Raw genomic sequence first — 23235 nt, forward strand, 5'->3', positions numbered from 1 at the left:
CCTACCAGGATAAATGCAAAACAAACAAACAGAAACTACACCTAGGCATATCATATTCGAACTGCAGAAAATCAAAGTTAAAGAAAAAATATTGAAAGAAGCCAGAGTGGGGAAAAATACCTCACCTACCAAGGAGCAAATATAAGAATTACATCTGACTTCTCACAATCCATACAAGCAAGAAGAGAACAAAGTGAAATATTTAAAGTGTTGAGAAAAAAAAAAAATGCCAGTCTAGAATTCTGTATCCTGCAAAATTATCCTTCAAAATTGAAGAAGAATTAAAGACTTTCTCAGACAAACAAAAATTGAGGGAATCTGTTGCCAGTAAGAAGAAAAATCATGTCAGAAACTCAGATCTACATAAAGAAGAGCACTGGAGTATGAATAAGTGAGGATAAAATATTTTTCTTATTTTTATTTTTTCTTATTCTTAATTGATCTAACAGATAAGTTTGTTCAAAATAATAACAGCGGGGCTTCCCTGGTGGTGCAGTGGTTGAGAGTCTGCCTGCCAATGCAGGGGACACGGGTTCGAGCCCTGGTCTGGGAGGATCCCACATGCTGCGGAGTGGCTGGGCCCGTAGGCCACAACTACTGAGCCTGCGCGACTGGAGCCTGTGCTCCACAACAAGAGAGGCCGCGATAGTGAGAGGCCCGCGCACCGCGATGAAGAGTGGCCCCCGCTTGCCGCAACTAGAGAAAGCCCTCGCACAGAAACGAAGACCCAACACAGCCAAAAATAAATAAATAAATAAATTAGTTTTAAAAATAATAATAATAATAATAACAGCAACAATGTACTTGATAATGTATATTTATGTGCATATATATGTTCTTGAAGGCTTATGTATATAACTGACTCAATGACGACAATGATACAAGGGATAGGAGGGAAGAATCAGGAATATTTTGTCATTAAAAGGTACTTGTCCTACCTGTGAAGCAGTAATAGTGTTATCTGAAAGTGGACTTAGATTAGTTGTAAATGTCCAGTGGAAACTCTAGGGCAACCATGAAAAAAAGTAAGAAAAAGAAGTATAATTGATATGCTAAGAAAAGAGAGAAAATGGAGTCATATAAAACACTCATTAACACCACAAAAAAGGCAAAAAAACATGGAAAACATAAAGAGGAACAAAGAGCAAGTGCAACAAACAGCAAACAGTAACAAATATGGTAGATATTAAACCAGTTACATCAACAATCGCCTTAAACATCAAAGGTCTAAATATACCAATTAAAAGAGATTGTCAGATTAGAAAAAAAAAAAAAACAAGACCCAACTATGTGTTTTCTACAAGAAACCCACTTTACATATAAAGACACATATAGATCAAAAGTAAAGGGATGGGGCTTCCCTGGTGGCGCAGTGGTTGAGAATCTGCCTGCTAATGCAGGGGACACGGGTTCGAGCCCTGGTCTGGGAAGATCCCACATGCCGCGGAGCAGCTGGGCCCGTGAGCCACAACTGCTGAGCCTGCGCGTCTGGAGCCTGTGCCCCGCAGCGGGAGGGGCCGCGATAGTGAAAGGCCCGCGCACCGCGATGAAGAGCGGTCCCCGCACCGCGATGAAGAGTGGCCCCCACTTGCCGTAACCGGAGAAAGCCCTCGCACGAACCGAAGACCCAACACAGCCAAAAATAAATAAATAAATAAATAAAGTAGCTATAAAATTAAAAAAAAAAAAAAAAAAAAAACCAAAACAGCTTTATGAAAAAAAAAAAAAAAAAAAAGTAAAGGGATGCTTTCCGGACCTGGCCAAGGAGGAGGCGCCATCGTGGGCGTTGACATCCGCCACAACAAGGACCGAAACGTTCGACGCAAGGAGCCCAAGAGCCAGGACATCTATTTAAAGCTGTCGGTCAAGCTGTACAGGTTTCTGGCCAGACGAACCAACTTCACCTTCAATCAAGTTGTACTGAAGAGGTTGGTCATGAGCCACACCAACCGGCCACCTCTGTCCCCTTCCCAGATGATTCGGAAGATGAAGCTTCCTAGCCGGGAAAGCAAGACAGCTGTGGCGGTGGGGACCATAACCGATGACGTGCGTGTCCAGGAGGTGCCCAAACCGAAGGCGTGTTCTCTTCGAGCGAGCAGCTGCGCCCGGAGCCTCATCCTCAAGGCCGGGGGCAAGATCCTCACCTTCGACCAGCTGGCCCTGGACGCCCCCAAGGGCTGTGGCACTGTCCTCCTCTCCGGTCCTCGCAACGGCCGAGAGGTGTACACGCAGGAACCCCGCACAGCCACACCAAACCCTACGTACGCTCCAAGGGCCGGAAGTTCGAGCGCGCCAGAGGCCGACGGCCAGCCATGGCTGCAAGAACTAACCCCAGATCCTACCTTGCTATTAAAAAGATTTTGGATGCTTAAAAAAAAAAAAAAGTAAAGGGATGGAGAAAGATATACTGTTAACACTAATTAAAAGAAAATATTTGCAAAGACACGTCTGATAAAGGACTGTTATCTGAAACACACCAAAAAAACTCTTAAAACTCAACAATAAGAAAACAAACAATAGAATTTTTTAAATGGGCAAAAGATGTGAACATACACCTCATCAACAAAGATATACAGACGGAAAGAAAGTAATGAAAAGATGTTCAACATCATATGTCATTAAGGAATTGCAAATTAAAACAACCATGATACCACCACACACCTATTAGAATGGCCAAATTCCAGAACACTGGTAACACCAAATGCAGGCAAGAATGTAAAACAACAGGAACTGTCATTCACTGCCGGAGGGAATGCAAAATGGTACAGACACTCTGGAAGACAGTTTGGCAGTTTCTTATAAAACTAAACATATGGGACTTCCCTGGTGGCGCAGTGGTTGAGAATCTGCCTGCCAATGCAGGGGACACAGGTTCGAGCCCTGGTCTGGGAGGATCCCACATGCCGCGGAGTGACTGGGCCCGTGGGCCACAATTGCTGAGCCTGCGCGTCTGGAGCCTGTGCTCCGCAGCAGGAGAGGCTGCGATAGTGAGAGACCCGTGCACCACGGTGAGGAGTGGCCCCCGCTTGCCGCAACTAGAGAAAGCCCTCACACAGAAACGAAGACCCAACACAGCCATAAATAAATTAATTAATTAATTAATTAATTAATTAATTAATTTAAAAAAAAACACTAAACATATGCTTATCATGTGATCCAGCAATCGTGCTCCTTGGTATTTACCCAAATGAGTGGAAAACTTAGGTCCACACAAAAACCTGCACATGGATGTTTATAGCGGCTTTATCCGTAATTGCCCAAAACTTGGAAGTAATCAAGATGTGCTTCAGTAGGTGAATGGATAAACTGTGGTGCATCCAGACAATGGAATATTACTCAGCACTAAAGAGAAATGAGCTATCAAGCCATGAAAAGACATGGAGGAAACTTAAATGCATTACTGAGTGACAGAAGCCAATCTGAAAAGGCTACATGCTGTACAATTCCAGCTATAGGACATTCTGGAAAAAGCAAAACTAAGGATGGGACTTCCCTGGCGGTCCAGTGGTTAGGGCTCTGAGCTTCCACTGCGGGAGGCACGGGTTCGATCCCTGGTCGGGGAATTACATCCCACATGCATGCTGCAATTAAGAGTTCGCGTGCTGCAACTAAGGAGCTGGGGAGCCGCAACTAAGGAGCCCACGTGCCTCAACTAAGATGCAGCGCAAATAAATAAATAAATAAATAAAAACTTTCTCTTAAAAAACAAAGCAAAACTACAGAGACAGTAAAAGGATCAGTGGTCACTAGGAGTTCATGGGGATGGAGGGATGAACAGATGAGCACAGAAGATTTAGGGCAGTGAAATTACTTTGTATGATACTACAATGGTAGATACATGTCATTATACATTTGTCAAAAACCACAGAATGCACAACACTAAGAGTGAACCTTAAACTATGGACATTGACACTGTGTCAATGTTCCTCAATTGAAATAAACATACCCTATGGTGCAGGATATTAATAATGGGGGAGGTTGTACATGTATGGGGACTGGGGTATAAGGAAACTCTCTGTACTTTCCTTTCAATTTTGCTATGAACCTAAAACTGTTCTAAAAAATATAGTTTATTAATTTTTATTATTTTTTTTTGAATGCAGTGGATTCTCGAAGCATCTTAGCATTTAATTAATTCTGTGCTTCTAAGTAGATCCATGTTCCCTAAACTTATGCACCAAGGCATCCCTGCAAACGTACAGGGGAGACATAAGATATTTTAAATTTGAAGGAAACAAGTGATACTTTGAGTCTGTCAGGTACCAGACAAACTGCTAGTTCGAGGTAGTTCACAGCTCAACATTAGATTGCAATGCATTCCTTTTTATGGTGTCACAGCTTTGCAAGGCTGAGTTTTTAGCAGTTGCTGTGACCCAGGGAAGTGGCCTGTGAAAATCAACACAGACTAGAAAAGAAGGCATCCATGTCCGATCTTACTTCAAGCTTTGAGAAGTCGTTGCTGTGCTCAACAGGAGCACATATCCCATGAGTAAGTTCCTGTGATTATTTTAAGATGAATTAAAAGTATTATTATATTATTTTTTCTTTCAATTTCTTTGTGTTTTTTAAAACAGCTACTAAGTTATTAGGATATAAATATTAAGATGTTAGGATATATATATTAAGCTGTTTGGACCTAAGGAGTTAATTAAACAGAAAAACAGAATTGCTGGGCATTTCTTTTAGCTTGAAGGCTCTGTGAAAAGATTACTGAGGCACCCAAGGTACTGTGAACAAAGAAAGTTCAAGAAGCTCTGGAGCAGACAATGAATAGAGATACATTCAGGATGTGAGTTAAGGCTAAAAGAGAAGGGTTCCAGACTCAAACATTCAGGCAGAAGAGACTTTCTGGCTGAATTGAAGGCTAATGAGATGCAGTAATAATAATCACTTAGGTTGGGTCAATACTGAAGAAGGCTGACTTCATTTATTTTATATCAAATGCTATTCAGGTTGGAGTTCAGGGTGACAAGAACCTCCAGGCTTATCTGCAAGGCCACTGTTAACTCGCCACATGGCACACTTGTTATATATTCTCTTTGAGTCCATTAAAATATAACCAGAACAGTTTATTAATTTTTAAAAATGCTATGTTCAGGGGCCTTCCCTGGTGGTGCAGTGGTTGAGAATCTGCCTGCTAATGCAGAGGACATGGGTTCGAGCCCTGGTCTGGGAAGATCCCACATGCCGCGGAGCAGCTGGGCCCGTGAGCCACAACTACTGAGCCTGCGCGTCTGGAGCCTGTGCTCCGCAACAAGAGAGGCCACGATAGTGAGAGGCCCGCGCACCGCGATGAAGAGTGGCCCCCGCTCGCCGCAACTAGAGGAAGCCCTCGCACAGAAACAAAGACCCAACACAGCCAAATAAATAAATAAAAATAAATAAATAATAATTTTTTAAAAATGCTATGTTTGGGCTTCCCTGGTGGCGCAGCGGTTAAGAATCCGCCTGCCAATGCAGGGGACACGGGTTCGAGCCCTGGTCTGGGAAGATCCCACATGCCGCGGAGCAACTAGGCCCGTGAGCCACAACTGCTGAGCCTGCGCGTCTGGAGCCTGTGCTCCGCAACAAGAGAGGCCGTGATAGTGAGAGGCCCGCGCACTGCGATGAAGAGTGGCCCCCGCTCGCCGCAACTAGAGAAAGCCCTCGCACAGAAACAAAGACCCAACACAGACAAATAAATAAATAATAATTTTTTTAAAATGCTATGTTCACTTTATGCTATGGGAATTTCACCTCAAATTTTAAAAAGGGAGGGGAGAGTTCTATGGATTTGAATTAATAAAACAGCAAACACATAAGGTATACTCTTAGTGTTCTAAACACTGACAAAATCTGTTTAATCTTATAGGGTTAAACATATAAGGGTTAAACATATAAACACCAACAGGCTCCTTATCTCTGTGTGCCTGAGTTTAGGTACTATTATCTGCCTTTTACAGAGGAAGAAACTCAGGCACACAGAGATTAAGGAGCCTGTTGGTGGGCACCCAGCACGGGAATAGCAGAGCTGGGATGTGAACCCCAGTAGTTGGCTGCAGAGTCCATGTTCTTCGCCATTCCACGACACGCCTAGGGCGCCAGCACTTATTCTGTGGGGATCCAGAGGCAGAACCAATACCAAGGTCTTTCTGACACGGAAGGCTGCCCTCCAAAATGGAAGGAGTTCCCCAATTAGATGAGTTCCAGCGGGGACTGGTCAACTGACGTCAGTGCTCAGACAGAGGATCACATCCAAAGCTGCACGAGATCATTTCTAAAGCTCTTGTCAAATCCAAGACTGATTCCAGCACAGTGTGCAGATTTCTGAGATATTCGCATAAAAAAGTGATACAAAATTTAAAAGTGTAACTTTGTCAATACAATGTACCCTTTCTTCAGAATTTTTAAAACTCTACTCCAATTTTATCATCTACCCTGACTCAACTGCACATGAAAGGTTCATAACAAATCACCCAAATTTATGCTTTCTGAATATTATTTATTATAGAGAGAAACAGGGTTAAAGATACTCTTGGCTGGCCTCCACTATGTTTCCTACTTTTCATATTCTGAGCTATAAAAATATCATACTGATAATAACAATAACAACTTCACTCGTTTCCTCTATGGTAAAATGGGTTGATTAAGCTAAATGAAATGAGATTTCTAAAATACCTTCCTGGGCTTCCCTGGTGGCGCAGTGGTTAAGAATCCGCCTGCCAACGCAGTGAACACAGGTTTGAGCCCTGGTCCGGGAAGATCCCATATGCCATGGAGCAACTAAGCCCGTGCGCCACAACTACTGAGCCTGTGCTCTAGATCCCGCGAGCCATAACTACGGAGCCTGCGAGCCACAACTATTGAAGCCCGCGCGCCTAGAGCCCGTGCTCCGCAACAAGAGAAGCCACCACAATGAGAAGCCCGCGCACCGCAATGAAGAGTGGCCCCCGCTAGCTGTAACCAGATGAAAGCCCGCGCGCAGCAACAGCAACGAAGACCCAACGCAGCCAAAAATAAATAAATAAATACATTTATTTTTTAAAAAATAAAAAATAAAAAAAAATAAAATACCTTCCTTTCTAGAATTCTAACCATATTAATGCAGAAACTGATTTTTTAAGATAGATTTTTTTTAAATTTAGTGGTTTAAAAGTACTTAACGTTCTAATGCAATGATATTCAAGTAAACAGACATTATTTAAGTGGGAAGACAAATTGCCAGATTTTAAAAGCAAAGGACTTTATCATAAAAGAGGAGACGACCTCTCTAGAGGAAACCGAATTTATGGAATGTAGTCTAGCTGAGAACTAGCTCACTGGTCACCAAGGGAAATGCAGAAACAACCAACCAACCCCATTCTCCACCAAGACAAACAGGACACGTACGCGCCCATGCACAACTCACTCCAGATTCTGAGAAAACACCAAAAGATTCTTCAGGAAAATAAATCAGACTTCTTCTATTGTTGTAGTTATAAAAAACATTTTTACAATAAAATCAGCCATTTAAAGGTCTCAAAAGGGCCATCATGTGAGGAAAAACAAAGATAGTAATCTCTTTTTTTAAGTATTACATCTTTTTTAAAAAGACAATTTTTTCCCAGATCTCATCCTACAGAAAATACTAATGAGTAATTGTACACTACCAAAGAAAAAGCCCAAATAAATCTGATTTTAACATCTACTTATACTTTGTCACCTATTCTTGCCTTCTCCCTCATTAAAAACGTGTCCTACAGCGAAATTAAAAAGAAAATCAACGTAATAATCCACAAGCACACAAGATGCTGATTCAATACTGACTGCCCACTTATAAGAGTCCCTCGCTGGCTGCGGAATGTGCTGCACACAATAGGCAAATCCAGGTCTATAATGAGGGCTGTAACTCCAATCCCATCTTCCACACTCAAGAAAGCAAGTGACAATGTAAATAAGAGACAGGATTATAGGAATAAGTGAATTAACTCTAATTACTCTCTTTCTTAAAGTACATCATTTGCAAGCTTTGCTTTGTTGCTTCAAATATTATTTAGAAGCAAAATACTGTTGACATATTCCCCAACTGTATTTTGACATTGACATCAACCACTGCCCTAGAGCAGCAGTTATCGGAATGTGGTCTGAAGACTCTTGCGGGGGGAGGGGGGGCAAGCCTCCCTTTTCCAGCTACGTGTCTTTGTGAGGCCAGATTTTCTTCACCTACTTCAACCAATCATCAGGCAGCAACAGGTTGAATGCAGAATCCCACTGCCTGTGGTTAAGAATCCGCCTGCCAATGCAGGGGACACGGGTTCAATTCCTGGTTCAAGAAGATCCCACATGCCATGGAGCAACTAAGCCCGTGCACCACAACTACTGAGCCTGCGCTCTAGAGCCTGCAAGCCACAACTACTGAGCCCACGTGCTGCAACTACTGAAGCCCGGGCGCCTATATCGGGTGCTCTGCAACAAGAGAAGCCACCGCAATGAGAAGCCCGTGCACCACAATGAAGAGTAGTCCCCGCTCGCCACAATTACAGAAAAGCCCGTGCGCAGCAACGAAGACTGAACACAGCCCCCACCAAAAAAAAAAAAGAATCCCACTGCCTTCTCTTCAGCCCACATTAAGAGATAACAAAAATGTAAAGCAATGCCAGTCTTCTTACTAAATTGTTTTTTGTTTTGGAATATGTTGTTATTTTTAGTCAAAAATATGTCGTTACCATCTAATGAGTTATTACTGCTATTTTAAATTAATAATTAAATATTTTAATAGATTCTCAGTTTAATTTCTAATAGAGTAATTTTGATAGATAAAACCCACATAAACACAAGCTCTTTGAGGTCCTCAGTAATTTCTGAGAGCACAGGGGTCCTGAGTCTAAACAGTCTGAAACTCCTAAAGGACTAGTTAAATAGATCCCACTATATCCTTCTAATGGATTATTATACCCACCATACCTAGGACAAATGTTTAATGAATGACACTGAGAGAGTTATGAAACACTCTGAATAAAATAAACTCATTTTGTTTAAAACTTTGGCTACGTAGATAAATTTTTACAAGGGGGAAAAAAACCTAGAGATATGTACAAAAGTGTTAAGACTAAGGATCTCAAAGGCAGTATTTTTGGTCACTTTAACTTTTTCTTTTTCGTACTAAATTGTATTACAGTGGGTGGGGGGACAACCTGGAGCAGCATCTCCCGAAGTGTGTTCTATGGAACGCCAGCGCCACAACACGCTCCGGGCAGAGTCCACGGTCAACTCACCTGGATAAATGCTGATTATACCCCTGTGCAGCGATTCTTCCACACACACAACTACACTAAAGGTTCTGAGAAGTCCTACAGTAATGAAACCTGTTTAACAGCATTTCCCAAACTTAGGTGACCAACAGACACCTTTTACCAAATAACACCTATCCATGTAACATCCTTAGGGAAACACTGCCTTAGCAATCAACGTATCCTATATAACAGTTTGAAGAGGAAGCCTACAACTGATCCTTTATCATTACTGTTAGAAATCACCATGTCACCATTATTTAGAAAGGATGACCTCTAGTAAATGACACCTACAAATCCAATTGAGAATTTGGGGGGTTATGTCAAATACATTTTTTTACATTTGCTTTAGTAAAATAATTCTACAAAGGTATAAATTTAATTCATATAGATTCAGGGACTTGAAAAATTCAAGGAAAGGTTTTATTATTATTATTTTTTTTGGACACACTGCATAACACGCGGGATCTTAATTCCCCAACCAGGGATTGAACCTGTACCCCCTGAAGTGGAAGCAGAGTCCTAACCACTGGAACACCAGGGAAGTCGCAAGGAAAGGTTTTATTTACTTTTTAAAAATACTTATTTATTTGGCTGCACCGGGTCTCAGCTGCAGCATGCATGTGGGATCTAGTTCCCTGACCAGGGATTGAACCATGGGCCCCCTGCACTGGGAGTGTGAAGCCTTAACCACTGGACCACCAGGGTAGTCCCCCAAGGAAAGGTTTTATTTTTTTTTCAAAGGAACCCAACCATGACAACTCCATTCATTCATTCATTCATTCATTTATGGCTGCATTGCGTCTTCGCTGCTGCGTGCAAGCTTTCTCTAGTTGCGGCGAGCGGGGGCTACTCTTTGTTGCAGTGCACTGGCTGCTCGCTGCAGTGGCTTCTCTTGTTGCAGAGCAGAGGCTCTAGGCACGCGGGCTTCAGTAGTTGTAGCAGGCGGGCTCCAGTAGTTGTAGCAGGCGGGCTCAGTAGTTTTGGCTCGCAGGCTCTAGAGCGCAGGCTCAGTAGTTGTGGCGCAGGGGCTGAGTTGCTCCGCGGCATGCGGGATCTTCCCGGACCAGGGCTCGAACCCGTGTCCCCTGCATTGGCAGGCGGATTCTTAACCACTGCGCCACCAGGGAAGCCCCAGAAAGGTTTTAAATAGCAATTCTTAAGTAAAATTTTCTTTGATGAAAAACATTCAGTACATCGGACCGTAAGTCATTCGTTTAAACGATGCACATCAGTGAGTATTCCCTTGAAAGGGTGACCTGCACGTACAGGTAGTTCCCAGCGTGGCTGACACTCCGCCTGCTGAGGGCCTGCTACACCCCTGCCTCTCCTCCACCCCGGCCACCCCAGGCAGTGCTGCCACCTGGGCACCAGGGGGCTTGCTGGCCCGGGTCTCCTCTCTTCCGCTGCCTCTCTTTCTTTTGGGGGATCGCAATGAACAGGCCTCACTCCCTCGGTTTCCTCTCACAGGCTGGGCCACTCAGATCATCGGGCTCCTAGTCCTCGACCTTTCTCTTCCTGGAGGCTCTTCATTCCAGGCCTAAGCCAACACGCCTCACACATTCTTTGAAGCTGCTCTACTACTCCAAGACCTACTTACCACAAAACGGGAACCAGCATTTCGTTGGTTTATATAATGATTAATATTATAATGCTGTGTGTGGGCTGTGTTTTACTGCAAATTTGCCTGATTTTCAACTCGTAATGGGTAAACTGGTTTCTGACCATCACTTTTGGAGCTTTAAGCAGTTTGTAACAATGTTTCCAGGGGAAAATATAACTTGAGTTCCAATCTGAATTCCTAATTCCAATCTGAATTCCAGGGGAAAATATAACTTGAGTTCCAATCTGAATTCCTAATAGAGTGATATGAATCGCTTTTTCAGGTCATCTGGGAATCAGAAATGGGTCCCAGGAAACAATACATCAAGACAAAGCCAGGTTAAGGCAGCTGAAGAACAGGCACTAGAAGACAGCACAGAGCTGGGGTAGTCTCACCTGGGCTGAGTTCCCCTGACCCAGGCAACCTGAGCTCAGAGAAATAAAATGTGCCTGAGCATTTCAGGAGACAAGATTTCAATCTGACCAGAACCCGACACAGACTGACTTTTGTTAGCCGCCACTGGGGGTTTCCTCAGGTGCCAGGGTTCCACCACCGCCCACTGCACCAGCTTGCCTCAGTTTACCTGTACTTGGGTTTCCAAAAGATAAGCAGGTACAGTCAGGACTGCTCTATTCCAAGGCAAAGCTTCTGCTCCAAATCCCCATCGGCTCTCCTATACCCCTGAGATGAGTTTCTAGATAAAACGGAAACTTCAGGAAACCCTTTTAGCCTTCTCCCTTCAGGCTTAAACAACTGAAGCCTGGCCTGAGTGGCCCATGTTTGCTTTCTCATCGCCCCTGGTTCACTCTGTCCATCAGCACTGAAAACCACATAAGCATACACCATTTTAATAGAAAAGAAAAAAATGCAGTGAAGACATACTTGCCTTATGCATTATTTTTAAAAGTAGTGATAAATATATCAAACCTTTCAATACTCAGAAAGGACTAATTCTAGAAAAAAATAGGGTCAGTAAACTTTATTAACGGAATAAGCAAATATATATTAATTACTGGCACTTATGACCTTTCTAAAACATTCCATCAAACAAGTATTAATGTTGCAGTTATTATTAACTGAAGTCACCATTGGGGGAGAGGCTATGTTATTAAATTACCCCACTGGTACATCTTCCTCCAATTAGAAAAGGTTTTAAAACGTCAGATTTCATATCAAAAAGCATTTAATTCATTTTCCATTCTAGGCTTTGAATGTTTCTAAGATACAAGTTGCTTCCCTTAATTAAGCAAGAGAAGGCTTTGTACACTTGGGCATGGACCTTTTAAAACCCCTGCCAAATGAAAGTGTTGTATTCAGGAATCATGTGCAGATATTAATGGATATTTACAAACAACTCAGAAGCAAGATCAGAAACGTTGCCAACTTGGGGCTTTATAATTCAGGCTGAGGGATTATCAAGCGACCCTACCATTAACACAGCACTAGCACATGAGGTGCTCAAAGGCTGAGAATGGCTGCTGCTTACCTTTCAGTCCTCCCACCACCGTTCTTCATGACTGTGGCCCAAAGTGAGAGAGGCCTGGGGAGAAAATTAAATTCAAGCCAGTGCATTTTGCTACTTACTAGCTACTCTGATAAACACGGGAAACGCATAGCAAAAAAAAAAAAAAGATTAGGGATTACCCAAGAATTTTAATTATTTCTGTTATCCTTGTTACTAATTCCATGAGTAATAGGAAACTGGCATGAATTAGTCAAGGCCTTTTAAAGGTAAATATAATCTGCTTGACAGAAAGGCTTTAATCCCCCAAATCAAAAGCTACCCCGTTCCTCAATTAGCCTCTACCTCCCATGTGCTTGCACTGACTATTGTGAACTGAGTATGCGCTGTCCTTCGCCAGGTGCTGGGGGACAGAGCAGAGGGTGCAGTCTCCACCCCGAGGCCACCAGTGAATAAGTCTTCCGGCGGCGGGAGGGGGTGCATCAGCGGGGAGGTGCCGCTGAGGAGGGCAGGGCCTCAGCTGCTTCATCTGAGAGGTGCCCAGAGGACCAAGGGCTCTGGCTAAAATCTCATGGTCAGGCCCACATTCTATTAATACTCTGGCCACATTAAGTCTATCAATACTCAGGACCAGTTTCCTGGGCGTGCCGGGCCCCATGCTTGGTTTAATGCTCTGCTGCCATCTTGAAATTCCTAATAATTTTTGAACAAAGGAGCCCCACACTTTGACTATGCAGCTGGTCCTATCAGTACTCATCATTAACTACGTCTGAGATACACAAAATTAAATGTGACTGGATTCTGCATTTCAGATAGAATAAATTTTGCTCTTTAAAAGCCACTTATTAGACAACCTCATACAAATCATTCCCAAGTTTTACACTATGTACAATTTGAGTTTATGACCTTCAATTTTTTTTTTCTTGGTGGTCCTTAAAATGAAAGTACTGTATTAATACTTGTAAGATTTAGGAAGAGCTCAGAATAAATATGTCTTCACTATACTTTAAGCAGGTATTAAAGATGACATTCATTTTTCCTGTTTTAAAATCCACTTTCAATCTAAAGACATTTCTAAGTGTTTTATACTATGAATTGAAGATTGGGTAAATAACAAACAGTTTAATTTAAGAATAAATCAAAGGACCAGACAAACTAATTTACTTTAACAAAGTACTTTTTAGCCAATTAGTATTAACAAAAATGTAATGAAGAAATGTCATTTTCTAAACTAGTCATAGTTTAAGAATTCTAGTGTTTCTTACAATTCCTTTCATAAAGTTAAGCCCTAGATATTTACTCTGCTGTGACTAGGGTGTCCCCCAATCACTGGGTCTGCAGCATTGTACTAGCTCATTCCTCAGACCGCAGGCAGAAATCAGGGCCTGGGGGATGGATGCTTGGCCACAGATGCTCAGCCTTTCTTCAAGTGAGAGGTGACAAAAACAAAGAGCTGCATGGCTGGGTGCCTGAAAGGTTTGAGGGATTGATAAGATTTAGTCCTAAGGAAAGCTGACTGAAGTCCCAAACAATGTTTTGAAGAAAACGGTTTCTTTGTGAGCTAGCAAGTGCCCAGGCTGAATGATCAATTGTCAGGGACGTGTGAAGAAACGTCTCTTTTACAGGGAAGGCTACTTACGTGCAGAGGACAGACCTTTCAAAGCTCCTTTCAACTCAAAGTCTAAGGTCCTGGGTAGAAATGATATGGGAGATGGGGGTGAAGGAAGGAGTTGGTCGGATGAAATGCCAATTTATCCCGAGTAGGAAAAAAAATCAGCAACTTAAAACTGTCATAAGAAAACACTTAGACAACTGTGAAATATGTATCTAATTAAAAAGATGCTCCTGGGAGTGATTATGGAGGTCAAGAGTCAATGTAGAATGGTGCAGCTACTCTGGAAAACAGTTTGGTACCTCCTCAAAATGTTGAACATAGAGTTATAAGACTCAGCAATTCCACTCCAGTTATACACCCAAGAGAACTGAAAATGTATGTCCACACAAATATATGTCCAAGAGAACTGCACATGCATGTTCACAGCAGCATTATTCATAGTAGCCACGAAGTGGAAAACAACCCAAATGTCCGTCAACTGATGAATGGATATATAAATAAAACGTGGTTTATCCACATAGTATGGAATATTGTCTTAGTCTCTCTGGGCTCTATAACAAAATACCATAGACTGGGTGGCTTATAAACAACAGAAATTTATTTCTCACAGTCCTGGAGGCTGGGAAACCCAAGATCAAGGTGCCAGCAGATGCAGTGTCTGGTGAGTGCCCATTTCCTGGTTCATAGCCATCTTCCCATTGTATCCGCCGGTGGCAGAAGAGGCAAGGGAGCTCTCTGGGGTCTCTTGCACAGGGGCACTGATCCCATTCGTGAGGGCTCCACCCTCATGATCTAATCACTTCCCCAAAGCCCCCACCTCAAAATACCATCACATTGGGGATTAGGTTTCAACATATGAATTTTGGAGGGAGACAAACATTCAGTCTATAGCAAATATTATTCAGCCATAAGATGGAATAAAGCACTGATACCCACTACAATATGGATAGATCCTGAAAACATCATGCTAATTGAAAGAAGCTAGTCACAAAGGCCACATATTATAATGATTCCACTGACATGAAATGTCCAGAACAGGCAAATCCATGGAGATAGAAAGTAGATTAATGGTTGCCAGGGGGGAATGGGAAAAAGGGGAATTTGGAGTGATTGCTAAGGGATATGGGGTTTCTTTTGGGGGTGATGAAAATGTGCTGCAATTAGATACTGGGGATGGTTGCATAACTTTGTGAATATACTAAAATCACTGAACTGCATACTTTAAAAGGGTGAATTTTATGGTATGTGAATTATATTTCAATAAACCTGTTTTTCAAATTAAAAAAGAGTGGATGCAGGAAAGTCTTCTTTTGCCCTAAAACAATAAGTTCCAGAAAGTACAGATCAAGGTAAGACTTGAAGAGTAGCAGACTTGATAGAACAGCTCTTGTCACGAGAGAATGAGACCGGTTCAAAACATATTCGTGGGCTTCCCTGGTGGCGCGGTGATTAAGAAACCACCTGCCAATGCAGGGGACACAGGTTCGAGCCCTGGTCCGGGAAGATCCCACATGCTGCGGAGCAACTAAGCCTGTGTGCCACGACTACTGAGCCTGTGCTCTAGAGCCCGCGAGCCACAACTACTGAAGCCTGCGTGCCTAGAGCCCGTGCTCTGCAACAAGAGAAGCCACCGCAATGAGAAGCCCGCGCACCGCACCGAAGAGTAACCCCCCTCCCTGCAACTAGAGAAAGCCCACACGCAGCAACGAAGACCCAACGCAGCCAAAAATTATAAAAAATAAAATAAAATTCAGACATAACTGCTGCAAAGAAAAATTCCAGGAAAAAAAAAATTCACGTCCGACCAAAGGTAAAAAAGAAACACACGCTTCTTCCTCTACCATGCCACCGCATACTTCTCACTGGGGTTCTGGAATAGAAGGAGGTTAACTTTCAGATATATCTTATTGGTTTTTAAGAAGTTCTAAATTCCATGACTTTGAAGTAATTGAATCTTTGCCTAGAACTTTAAAAATAAAAAAGCCTTAGCAACAGATCTTGTGGAAGTTTTTAATCTAATATCATCCTACAGCTAAATGAGAAAATGAACAAAAATCTCTCTAAAACATAGGGAAGAAAGGACCTATCAAATAGGGGACAACTGGATGCTGCGCCCCAACTCCTAGGTGGTGGTGACTCTGTGGAAAAACGGGCACCTTGCATCAGGCTGACATGCGGGCAGGGCAGGACTGTCATAGTCTGAAGGTTCCTAACTCTGGCCTTTGCATAGCCTCTACTGGTGTCAAAATGTCACTTCTGAGGGTTCGGGGTTTTTTAAACAGTGCAAGAACATGACACTGCATAAATCATTTCCACCAACTTTGAATCTACATTCTGGAGATAGAATAGCTCTACTAAAATCTAATATCACAAATCAATATCTATAAAAGATAAATTTCTTAAGTACCCCTGCTCTTACCAAATCATGACTGAAGTATATTTTTAAGAACGTAATGATCTAAAACCTCAATTAATCAGAAGGGGTGAGAAATAAGACTCGATGATTTTCAGAATAACCAAATCTCCTATTTTGTTTCAACTCTTATAAGTGAAAACTCTATCCAAAAAATTACATTTTTCTATCTTAGAAAGCAGTAACGAAAATAATTCAATCCTTTTCTTTCATGTCTTAAATATTTAATATCCTTCAGGTTCCTCATTTTAAACGTTAAGAATTGGTTTAGTAAGCTTAACCAAGTCCTAAAACTGGTATCATGGAATTATAGCACTTTCTAATTCCAATACAAAAATAATGTTATCATATTTCATAAAAAATTCATTTATTGGTCATATTCCTCATACCTAAAACTTAATTAACTGCTTTTTTTGGCTCAAAAACCAAACAGTACTGACCCAGATAATGTATTATATGAATGCCTAAAACTTCCTTTTTAAAAAGAATTTCTAGGAAACTGTTTGGTTTTATGCTTTCTTTCCTGAAAGTAGTGTGCAGGCAAAAGCTGGATTCCAGTTAGCTGAGGGCTCCAGTTAATCGAGTCACAGCTCTTAAATCGGAATACATTCAGGATTATTAATATTTTATTATTTCTTTAGCAGTTATAGGTCTCGTGAAATAAATTTACTTTCAGCAATAAAAATGTTAAATTAAGTGTAATATTTAGGTCTACAATAAAATTATCTTTCCTCAAAGTTGCTTGTGAAAAACAAGGTAAAAAATTAAGCTTTCCCAAAAAGCTGAGAATTACAGTTTTTTTGAAAAATAAACTCCAAGTGGTAGCCACAGAACTACAGCCATCAAAGGCTGATACAGACTTTTATGATCTAATACTCTAATGCTGCAATCAACATAATGAATCCTTGAAAAATTATCTACTAATGAAGTCTTATATCCGTGTTGTAGAATTCAAGTTCCTTTATACTCTGTCTGTGATGCTTTTCTCAGTACGTAACACTTATCTGTCAGGAAAAAATCAGGATGTAAAAACACTATGCTGCCTAAACTGGAACACAGTTATACATTCATTCACAAAACACTGAGTGCCTACTGTGTGCGGATACATATGTGAACAACACAGACCAAAATACCCTTCCACTTTGGGGCATATGTTCCAGTGAGGGGAGACAGGCAATAAACAGAATAAGTAAATAACAGAGCGTGAATGGGGTAAGTGCTATGGAGAAAAGAAAAAGTGAAGCAGGGGAGGGAGGATTCAGGGGTTCAGAATGAAATTTCAACCAGGATGGTGAGGAGAGGCTCCACTGAGAGGTTTGTGTGCAAACAGAAAAGTAACAATGAATGTTATTTATCTGGTTTTGAAATGCATTACAAGATTGCATTATTTTTATTTACTATTCATATAAGCTTTCTATTTTCTCTATTTCAGTTTTCTACTTCCTGATCACTGACGGCCTGGAAAGAAGGAAGGCAGTATAGGGCATGCCAAGGAAATTTCTCCTAATATTTTAGTTTACTTGATTTTTTTTGAGAACTACAGCTACAATTAAAGTGAAATTTAGGGTTCTCCATAAAACAACGAATTAATACTCAAAATGGAATTTATATTACAAAACCTCACATTCTCTCCTTGTTTATATGTTATCTTTCCCCCATTATTTTTAGAGGTAGCTACAGTATGAATGAACAGCAGTTACTAATGTCACACTGTCTTGCAGGATTAAAAATTCAGGTATTAGTTGAAACGATCATCTTTTACAATTAGCCCACAGAAAGTGTCTCCACAAACTGCCTATTTAAATACAAAATTTATTTGTAACATCTCAAAATGAAATCGTTTTATTAGCATTTCATGGAACATTCATGAGACATTTTCTAACCTGCAAGCTGGAAAAAAAACAACAAATGCAATAGAATAACTGATGTTTAAAATGTGTTTTTATTTGGAAGACTAAGATTCTTAAGCATTATAAATGCACCAAGAAAAGCTTAGAGAAAGTTAGCAAATCACAAAGGACTCAAGCCCTCAACACGTCTTTCACATAAGATTTCTGTTAGTCCGCCATAATGAAGACATTTGATAGCTGAAATCTTCAGTAATGCTAATGGGCTAATTAATTAGCCCATTTGCTAATTCAATAATGAACACCAAATGTAGGTGAATGGACAAACTTAAGAAAATGTGGATTTTAACAAGAAATATTATCACTGACTAAACTAAATATACTTGAACTGTTCCCAAAATACCCAACCCAAGTACATATTTTTAAGCTGTGTGGGTTTTCCCCAAGAGAAGCAAACTTTGACATTTTTTCTTGGATATATTAGACTTACAAACCTCCATCCCACATCTGGAAAGAACATTCCAAACTTACCTTGATGTAAAATCAAACTGAGAGCAATTAGATACTTAGTGACTGAGACCTGAATTTGACAGAGTCGAAAGAATGTTAGAAATGAAATAAATGAAAGAAGTATTTAAAGTTTATCATCCTGGATGTGAAGAAAGGAACATACAACAAAAGATGCACTTGCCTTTCCTGCCCTTTCATTTGTGAACACCATACTTCTCCTGATATGTCATGCCCAGAAAGAGAAAATGGTAATTTTTTAAAAAGCTTTGCTAAATTGAAATATGACCATTTCATTTGGCCTTCCATCAACCCTCCCTCTCTCAAATTTTTTGATTTAAAAAATCAGAAGGATAGATCCAAGTACTCTATAGACTACACCTAGATTACTTTGCTCCAAGGCCGAGGAAAATGTTTATGATTCCAAGATCCACTCGGAAGCATATATCTGCAATGCGTAAGCTTTTCGTTGGCAAGATCAGTCAATATCAGAGAGCGTGTAACGCTGAAAAGGTTAAGCGGGTGAAGGTTAAAACAACAACAAAACAATCGATTCACTAAGAAATATGTTTTTGCCAAGTAACCATAAAATAATTTCGGCCCTAAGGAATCGAAGAGGGGTTTCTCGTTTCTGCACGACCTAAATTACTGTCAGAAAAACTGCACCAAGGCGTCGGGGGTGGAGGAGAGGAAGATTTCTGACACCGGGTGAGACGACGGTCGTAAACCTCATCACAATTTCACCTCTGGGTGAAAGGTGGGAGGGGAGCCAGAAGTTTCAGCCTCGGCTCGTTCGAAAACAGACGTTTAAAAGACCCTGGAAGGAGGCGGAAAAGGGCGAAGACGCCGCGTCCGCGGTAGAGCAGCAGCAGATAATCGGGATCTGGGAAAAGGACGCGGAGGAGTGGGCTCTTATGTAAGGGCACACCAAAAATTGTGCGTGCACCCCCGGCCTGATGCACATCTCGGCACACAACACACGTACCCGGTATCTCACCCCAGGGATGCCGCCCCAGCCTGCGGGCGCTGCCGAGGAAGACTGACCGACGCTTCGGCCCTTCTGCACGTCCCCCCAGATCCGCGCAGCCACCAACCCGGCGCGGGTGCGATGGGGGCGGCCAGCTTCCCCCCGGCGCCTGCAGCGCGCGCCCACAGCCTCTTGCGCCCCGACCCAGAGCCGCGCGCCGGGCCCCGAACCCCGCGTCCCGACCCGGCTCCCGGCGCTCAGCCCCCGCGTCCCGACCCGGCCCCGACGCTTACCTCGCGCGGCCCAGACCCCGCCGCCGCACAGCAGCCCGGCCAGCAGCAGCCAGGCGGCCGGGGCCAGCGCGGGAGCAGGGCGGCGTAGCATCGCTCCGGCTCCCGGCGCCGCGGCCCGCCCGAGGCGGGAGCGGCAGGGACGCGCGCGGGGCGCCGAGCGGGGCTCTCGCGGCCCGGGGCCGGCTGCTTGGCGCCGCGGCGAGCACCGGGGTCCGAGGAGGCGCCGCCGCCGTGACGCTGGGCCGCGCGCGCCCTCCCCTCGGCGCAGGCAGCGCTTCGCTGGAGGCAGCAGCAGCAACTAAGATGGCGGCGGCGCTCTCTCTCGGGTCCGGTGAGGGTACCCGGCCGGGGGCGGGGTGGCGGCGGGAGGGGCGGGGAGGGGAGCGACGGCGAGGCGCGCGCGCGGCGCCCCGGGGAGCGCGCGGGGCGTGGGGCGGGGGCGGGGCGCGCGGGCCTCCGAACCCGCCGGCGGGGCCGCGCCGGGGGTTGCGCTCGAGAGAGGCTGGGAGAGGCCCCGGGGGCTGCACCCCCCCCTGTCGGCTGCCGCAGCCGAGGGCATCAACTCCTCATCCCCACGCGCGCTCACAGGCCCCGGAGCCGAGCGAGAGCTACCCTGGGGCCCGTGCCTCCCCTTTCTCCCCTTCCCAACCCCACCCCAAGGAGTGCAGACCCCGCTGGAGGGTGCAGCCCAGGGCCGCTGAGCGCCAACACCCTGCGCCACTTCGAGCAAGTCACGTCGCCTCCCAGAACCTCGGTGCCCTCTTCTGCCAAGTGGCGGTGATGAGAGGGAGCTTGCGGGGTCGTGAAAGGTATTCAAGGAGACGAGGTTAGCGAAACGCGCTTTGTAAACAATCAAGGGCTGCGCAGCACGTGCTGCAGTGGTTCCAGCGCTGGGAGGGAGCTTGCTTGTCCCAAGTCCGTCCTGAATTTGTAACTCAAGATTCCCCCATTTGCTGAAGAAATCCGTTTGTGGCTTTTTAAAGGCGGGTTGTGCAGGTGACCCTTTCTAGATCTTAGTGTGATGCTAACGGTCCCTTAGAAATGCAGAAATCCAAATGGATGAAGAAGGGTCCCTTCAGGGCTCTTGGGTCCTCCTCTTTTCTTCCTGTCCTGGGGCCCCTACCTCCCCCCGACCCCTGGGGGCGCCTCACACTAGAGGAAAGGACCAGAACAGTCATGGATGGTCTCCTGAGTGCCAGGCACCGTGCCCTATGAGCCGACTTTATTGGCTTCATTTTGCAGAGAAGGAAACTAAGGCGAAATGACTTCCCTAGTTGAAACAAATACTGCAAAAAGATCAGCCCTCAAGGATAGGGCTGGCATTAAGGAGACACCCACAGCAAAGGTTAAACAACGATAAAATGTTAATTATTCAAGACTGCTGGAAGAGCTATTAAAGGTGATTCACCACACAGTGATCGTCCTGGCCCTGTTTGCTGAGAGGGTCTGGCCGGCTGGTGGGCTTTGTGGAGACCAGCTTGGGCTGGGGTGAAGGAGGGTGGGCAGGCAGCCTGGGAGGCTGGGAGGAGAATGAGTCACTCAGTTTGTGGAGAGCAGAGGACTTATTTAGGAGAGTAGTGGGTGTGGAGCCCAAAAAGGTAGATCAAAGCCATTGTGAGGTGCCTTAAATGTCAGGATGAGGGATTTGGACCTAATCCTACAGGCCACAGGAAGACCTTGGACAGCAGTGAACAGAGGTGTGATGTGACCTTGGAGGGAGTTTCAAAGCAATCTGCGATGGAATATGCTCTTCCCTGTCCTTTGTCCCTCAAAGTCATCCTCCACCAAAGCCTGAAGACTCCACATCTCATCCCCCTGCCCATCCCGCCCCTGAGTCCAAGAGGACTAGACTCCCTTGGGTAGACCCCTCCCCCCGGCACCTGCCTAGCCCTTGCCATCTCCAAGCCATGCCCCCCACTCCTCGCCAGCACTGCAGAGTCATCCTCTCTGGGTGTTGCCATTGCTTCCGGGCCTTCCTTGTTCCCAGTGGCTCCCTGCTGCCACCTCATCAGGCCCAGACAGCTCTGCTGGGCTTCCCACCCCTCATGCCTGGGCCCCACCCAGCTGACCTCAGGGCCCACTGTCTCACCACTCTCTGAGTTCAAGTTCAGTCCTTCCCAGGGGCAGCATCACATGGCACACCATCCCCAACCTTTGCCCTGAGCCTCAGGTCCTACCAGTGCACTTTCTGGGCTGCCTCCTCCAGGAAGTCCTCTGGACTATCAGGCCCTCGCTCCCCAAACCCACATGCTCTTAACCCAACAATCCAGGCTTCATAATCTGCTACTTTGTGCTGTTGATTGACTACTCCACGTGTGTCCTCTTCTTCTCCACACTATTCTAGTGGGAAGGACCCAGATGGTACAGTCAGACAGCACTGGATGGGAATTCTGGCTTCTGCTACTACGAATGACCTTGGACAAGTTACAGAACCTTCTGAATCTCTTTCCTCACCTGTGAAATGGGATAATGATACCTATTTCCTAGAGTTGTGAGAATTAAATTAGATGATGCAATTAAAGTGCCTCCTAGAGACTAATATACAATAGGTCTAAACCTATGGTAGTTTATTCTTTTCCTTCGAGCTCCTAGTGTACTGCTGAACATACAGTAGGTCCTCAATAAACACTCGGTGATGAACTAAATGAATTGCTGTGTTAGTTTTTTATTATTATTATGCAGATCACATCTCAGAGAGTAAAAAACATAGCCTGTAGGTTTCCAGGGTCCTTGGAGATTTACAAAACATAAAATCAGAAAGGCATAATCTCAGAACTATGTTTTGAGTCAATAGGCTGATGCCAAGAGGGAAAATGTATTCAGTTCTATAAGCAACACAAACTAAAGCTCTTTGGTGTCTGGAATCCTGATCCCTTTATCTTCTCACCCACTCTGTCTCTTAGAGAAACAGAGAGATAGATCTAAGCAGGTCCAGCAGCAGGTGGGCAGGCAGGCGGCCCCAGAGCTCAGTGCATCCTGCACACGCTGAGATATTGCCCACAGGACAGTTAGTCCAGCTGCAAGGCTCAGCTTGAGCGTGTTGGAAGCCAGGGAAACCAGTAAACTCAGTCTTTGGTTGGCCTGACAATAGCCTCAGCCATATTGGCACTTTTCAGAGGTCTCCACGTGATGGATTAGTTAATCCTCAAAATGGCCCTGAGATGGGGATCGATCCAAGCTGAGGCTATGGGTAGCAGAGAGGGTCCTTGCCTGAGCCAAGCCAGCTGCTGACTCAGCAGCAGCTCTGGGAGCCCTGGAGCGGGGGAAATGAGGCACCACC

General features: G+C 44.2%; 1 protein-coding gene and 1 pseudogene across 4 annotated transcripts in view; one reads left to right on the top strand and one right to left on the bottom strand.

Moving 5' to 3' along the window:
- Positions 1–20287, bottom strand: part of CLSTN1 (calsyntenin 1) — an 80107-nt gene extending 59820 nt beyond the window's left edge. For all 4 annotated transcript variants that reach the window (XM_057545161.1, XM_057545150.1, XM_057545154.1 and 1 more), the window contains exon 1: positions 19956–20287. In XM_057545161.1, the coding sequence (XP_057401144.1) occupies positions 19956–20046 (91 nt within the window). In that variant the 5' untranslated portion in view covers positions 20047–20287. The remainder of the gene's footprint in view (positions 1–19955) is intronic.
- LOC102999321 (ribosomal protein L18-like) lies at positions 1744–2372 on the top strand (annotated as a pseudogene).
- Positions 20288–23235: the final 2948 nt, after the last annotated feature.

This window comes from Balaenoptera acutorostrata, chromosome 1, assembly GCF_949987535.1.
Source record: "Balaenoptera acutorostrata chromosome 1, mBalAcu1.1, whole genome shotgun sequence".
NCBI classification, from domain to species: Eukaryota; Metazoa; Chordata; class Mammalia; order Artiodactyla; family Balaenopteridae; genus Balaenoptera; species Balaenoptera acutorostrata.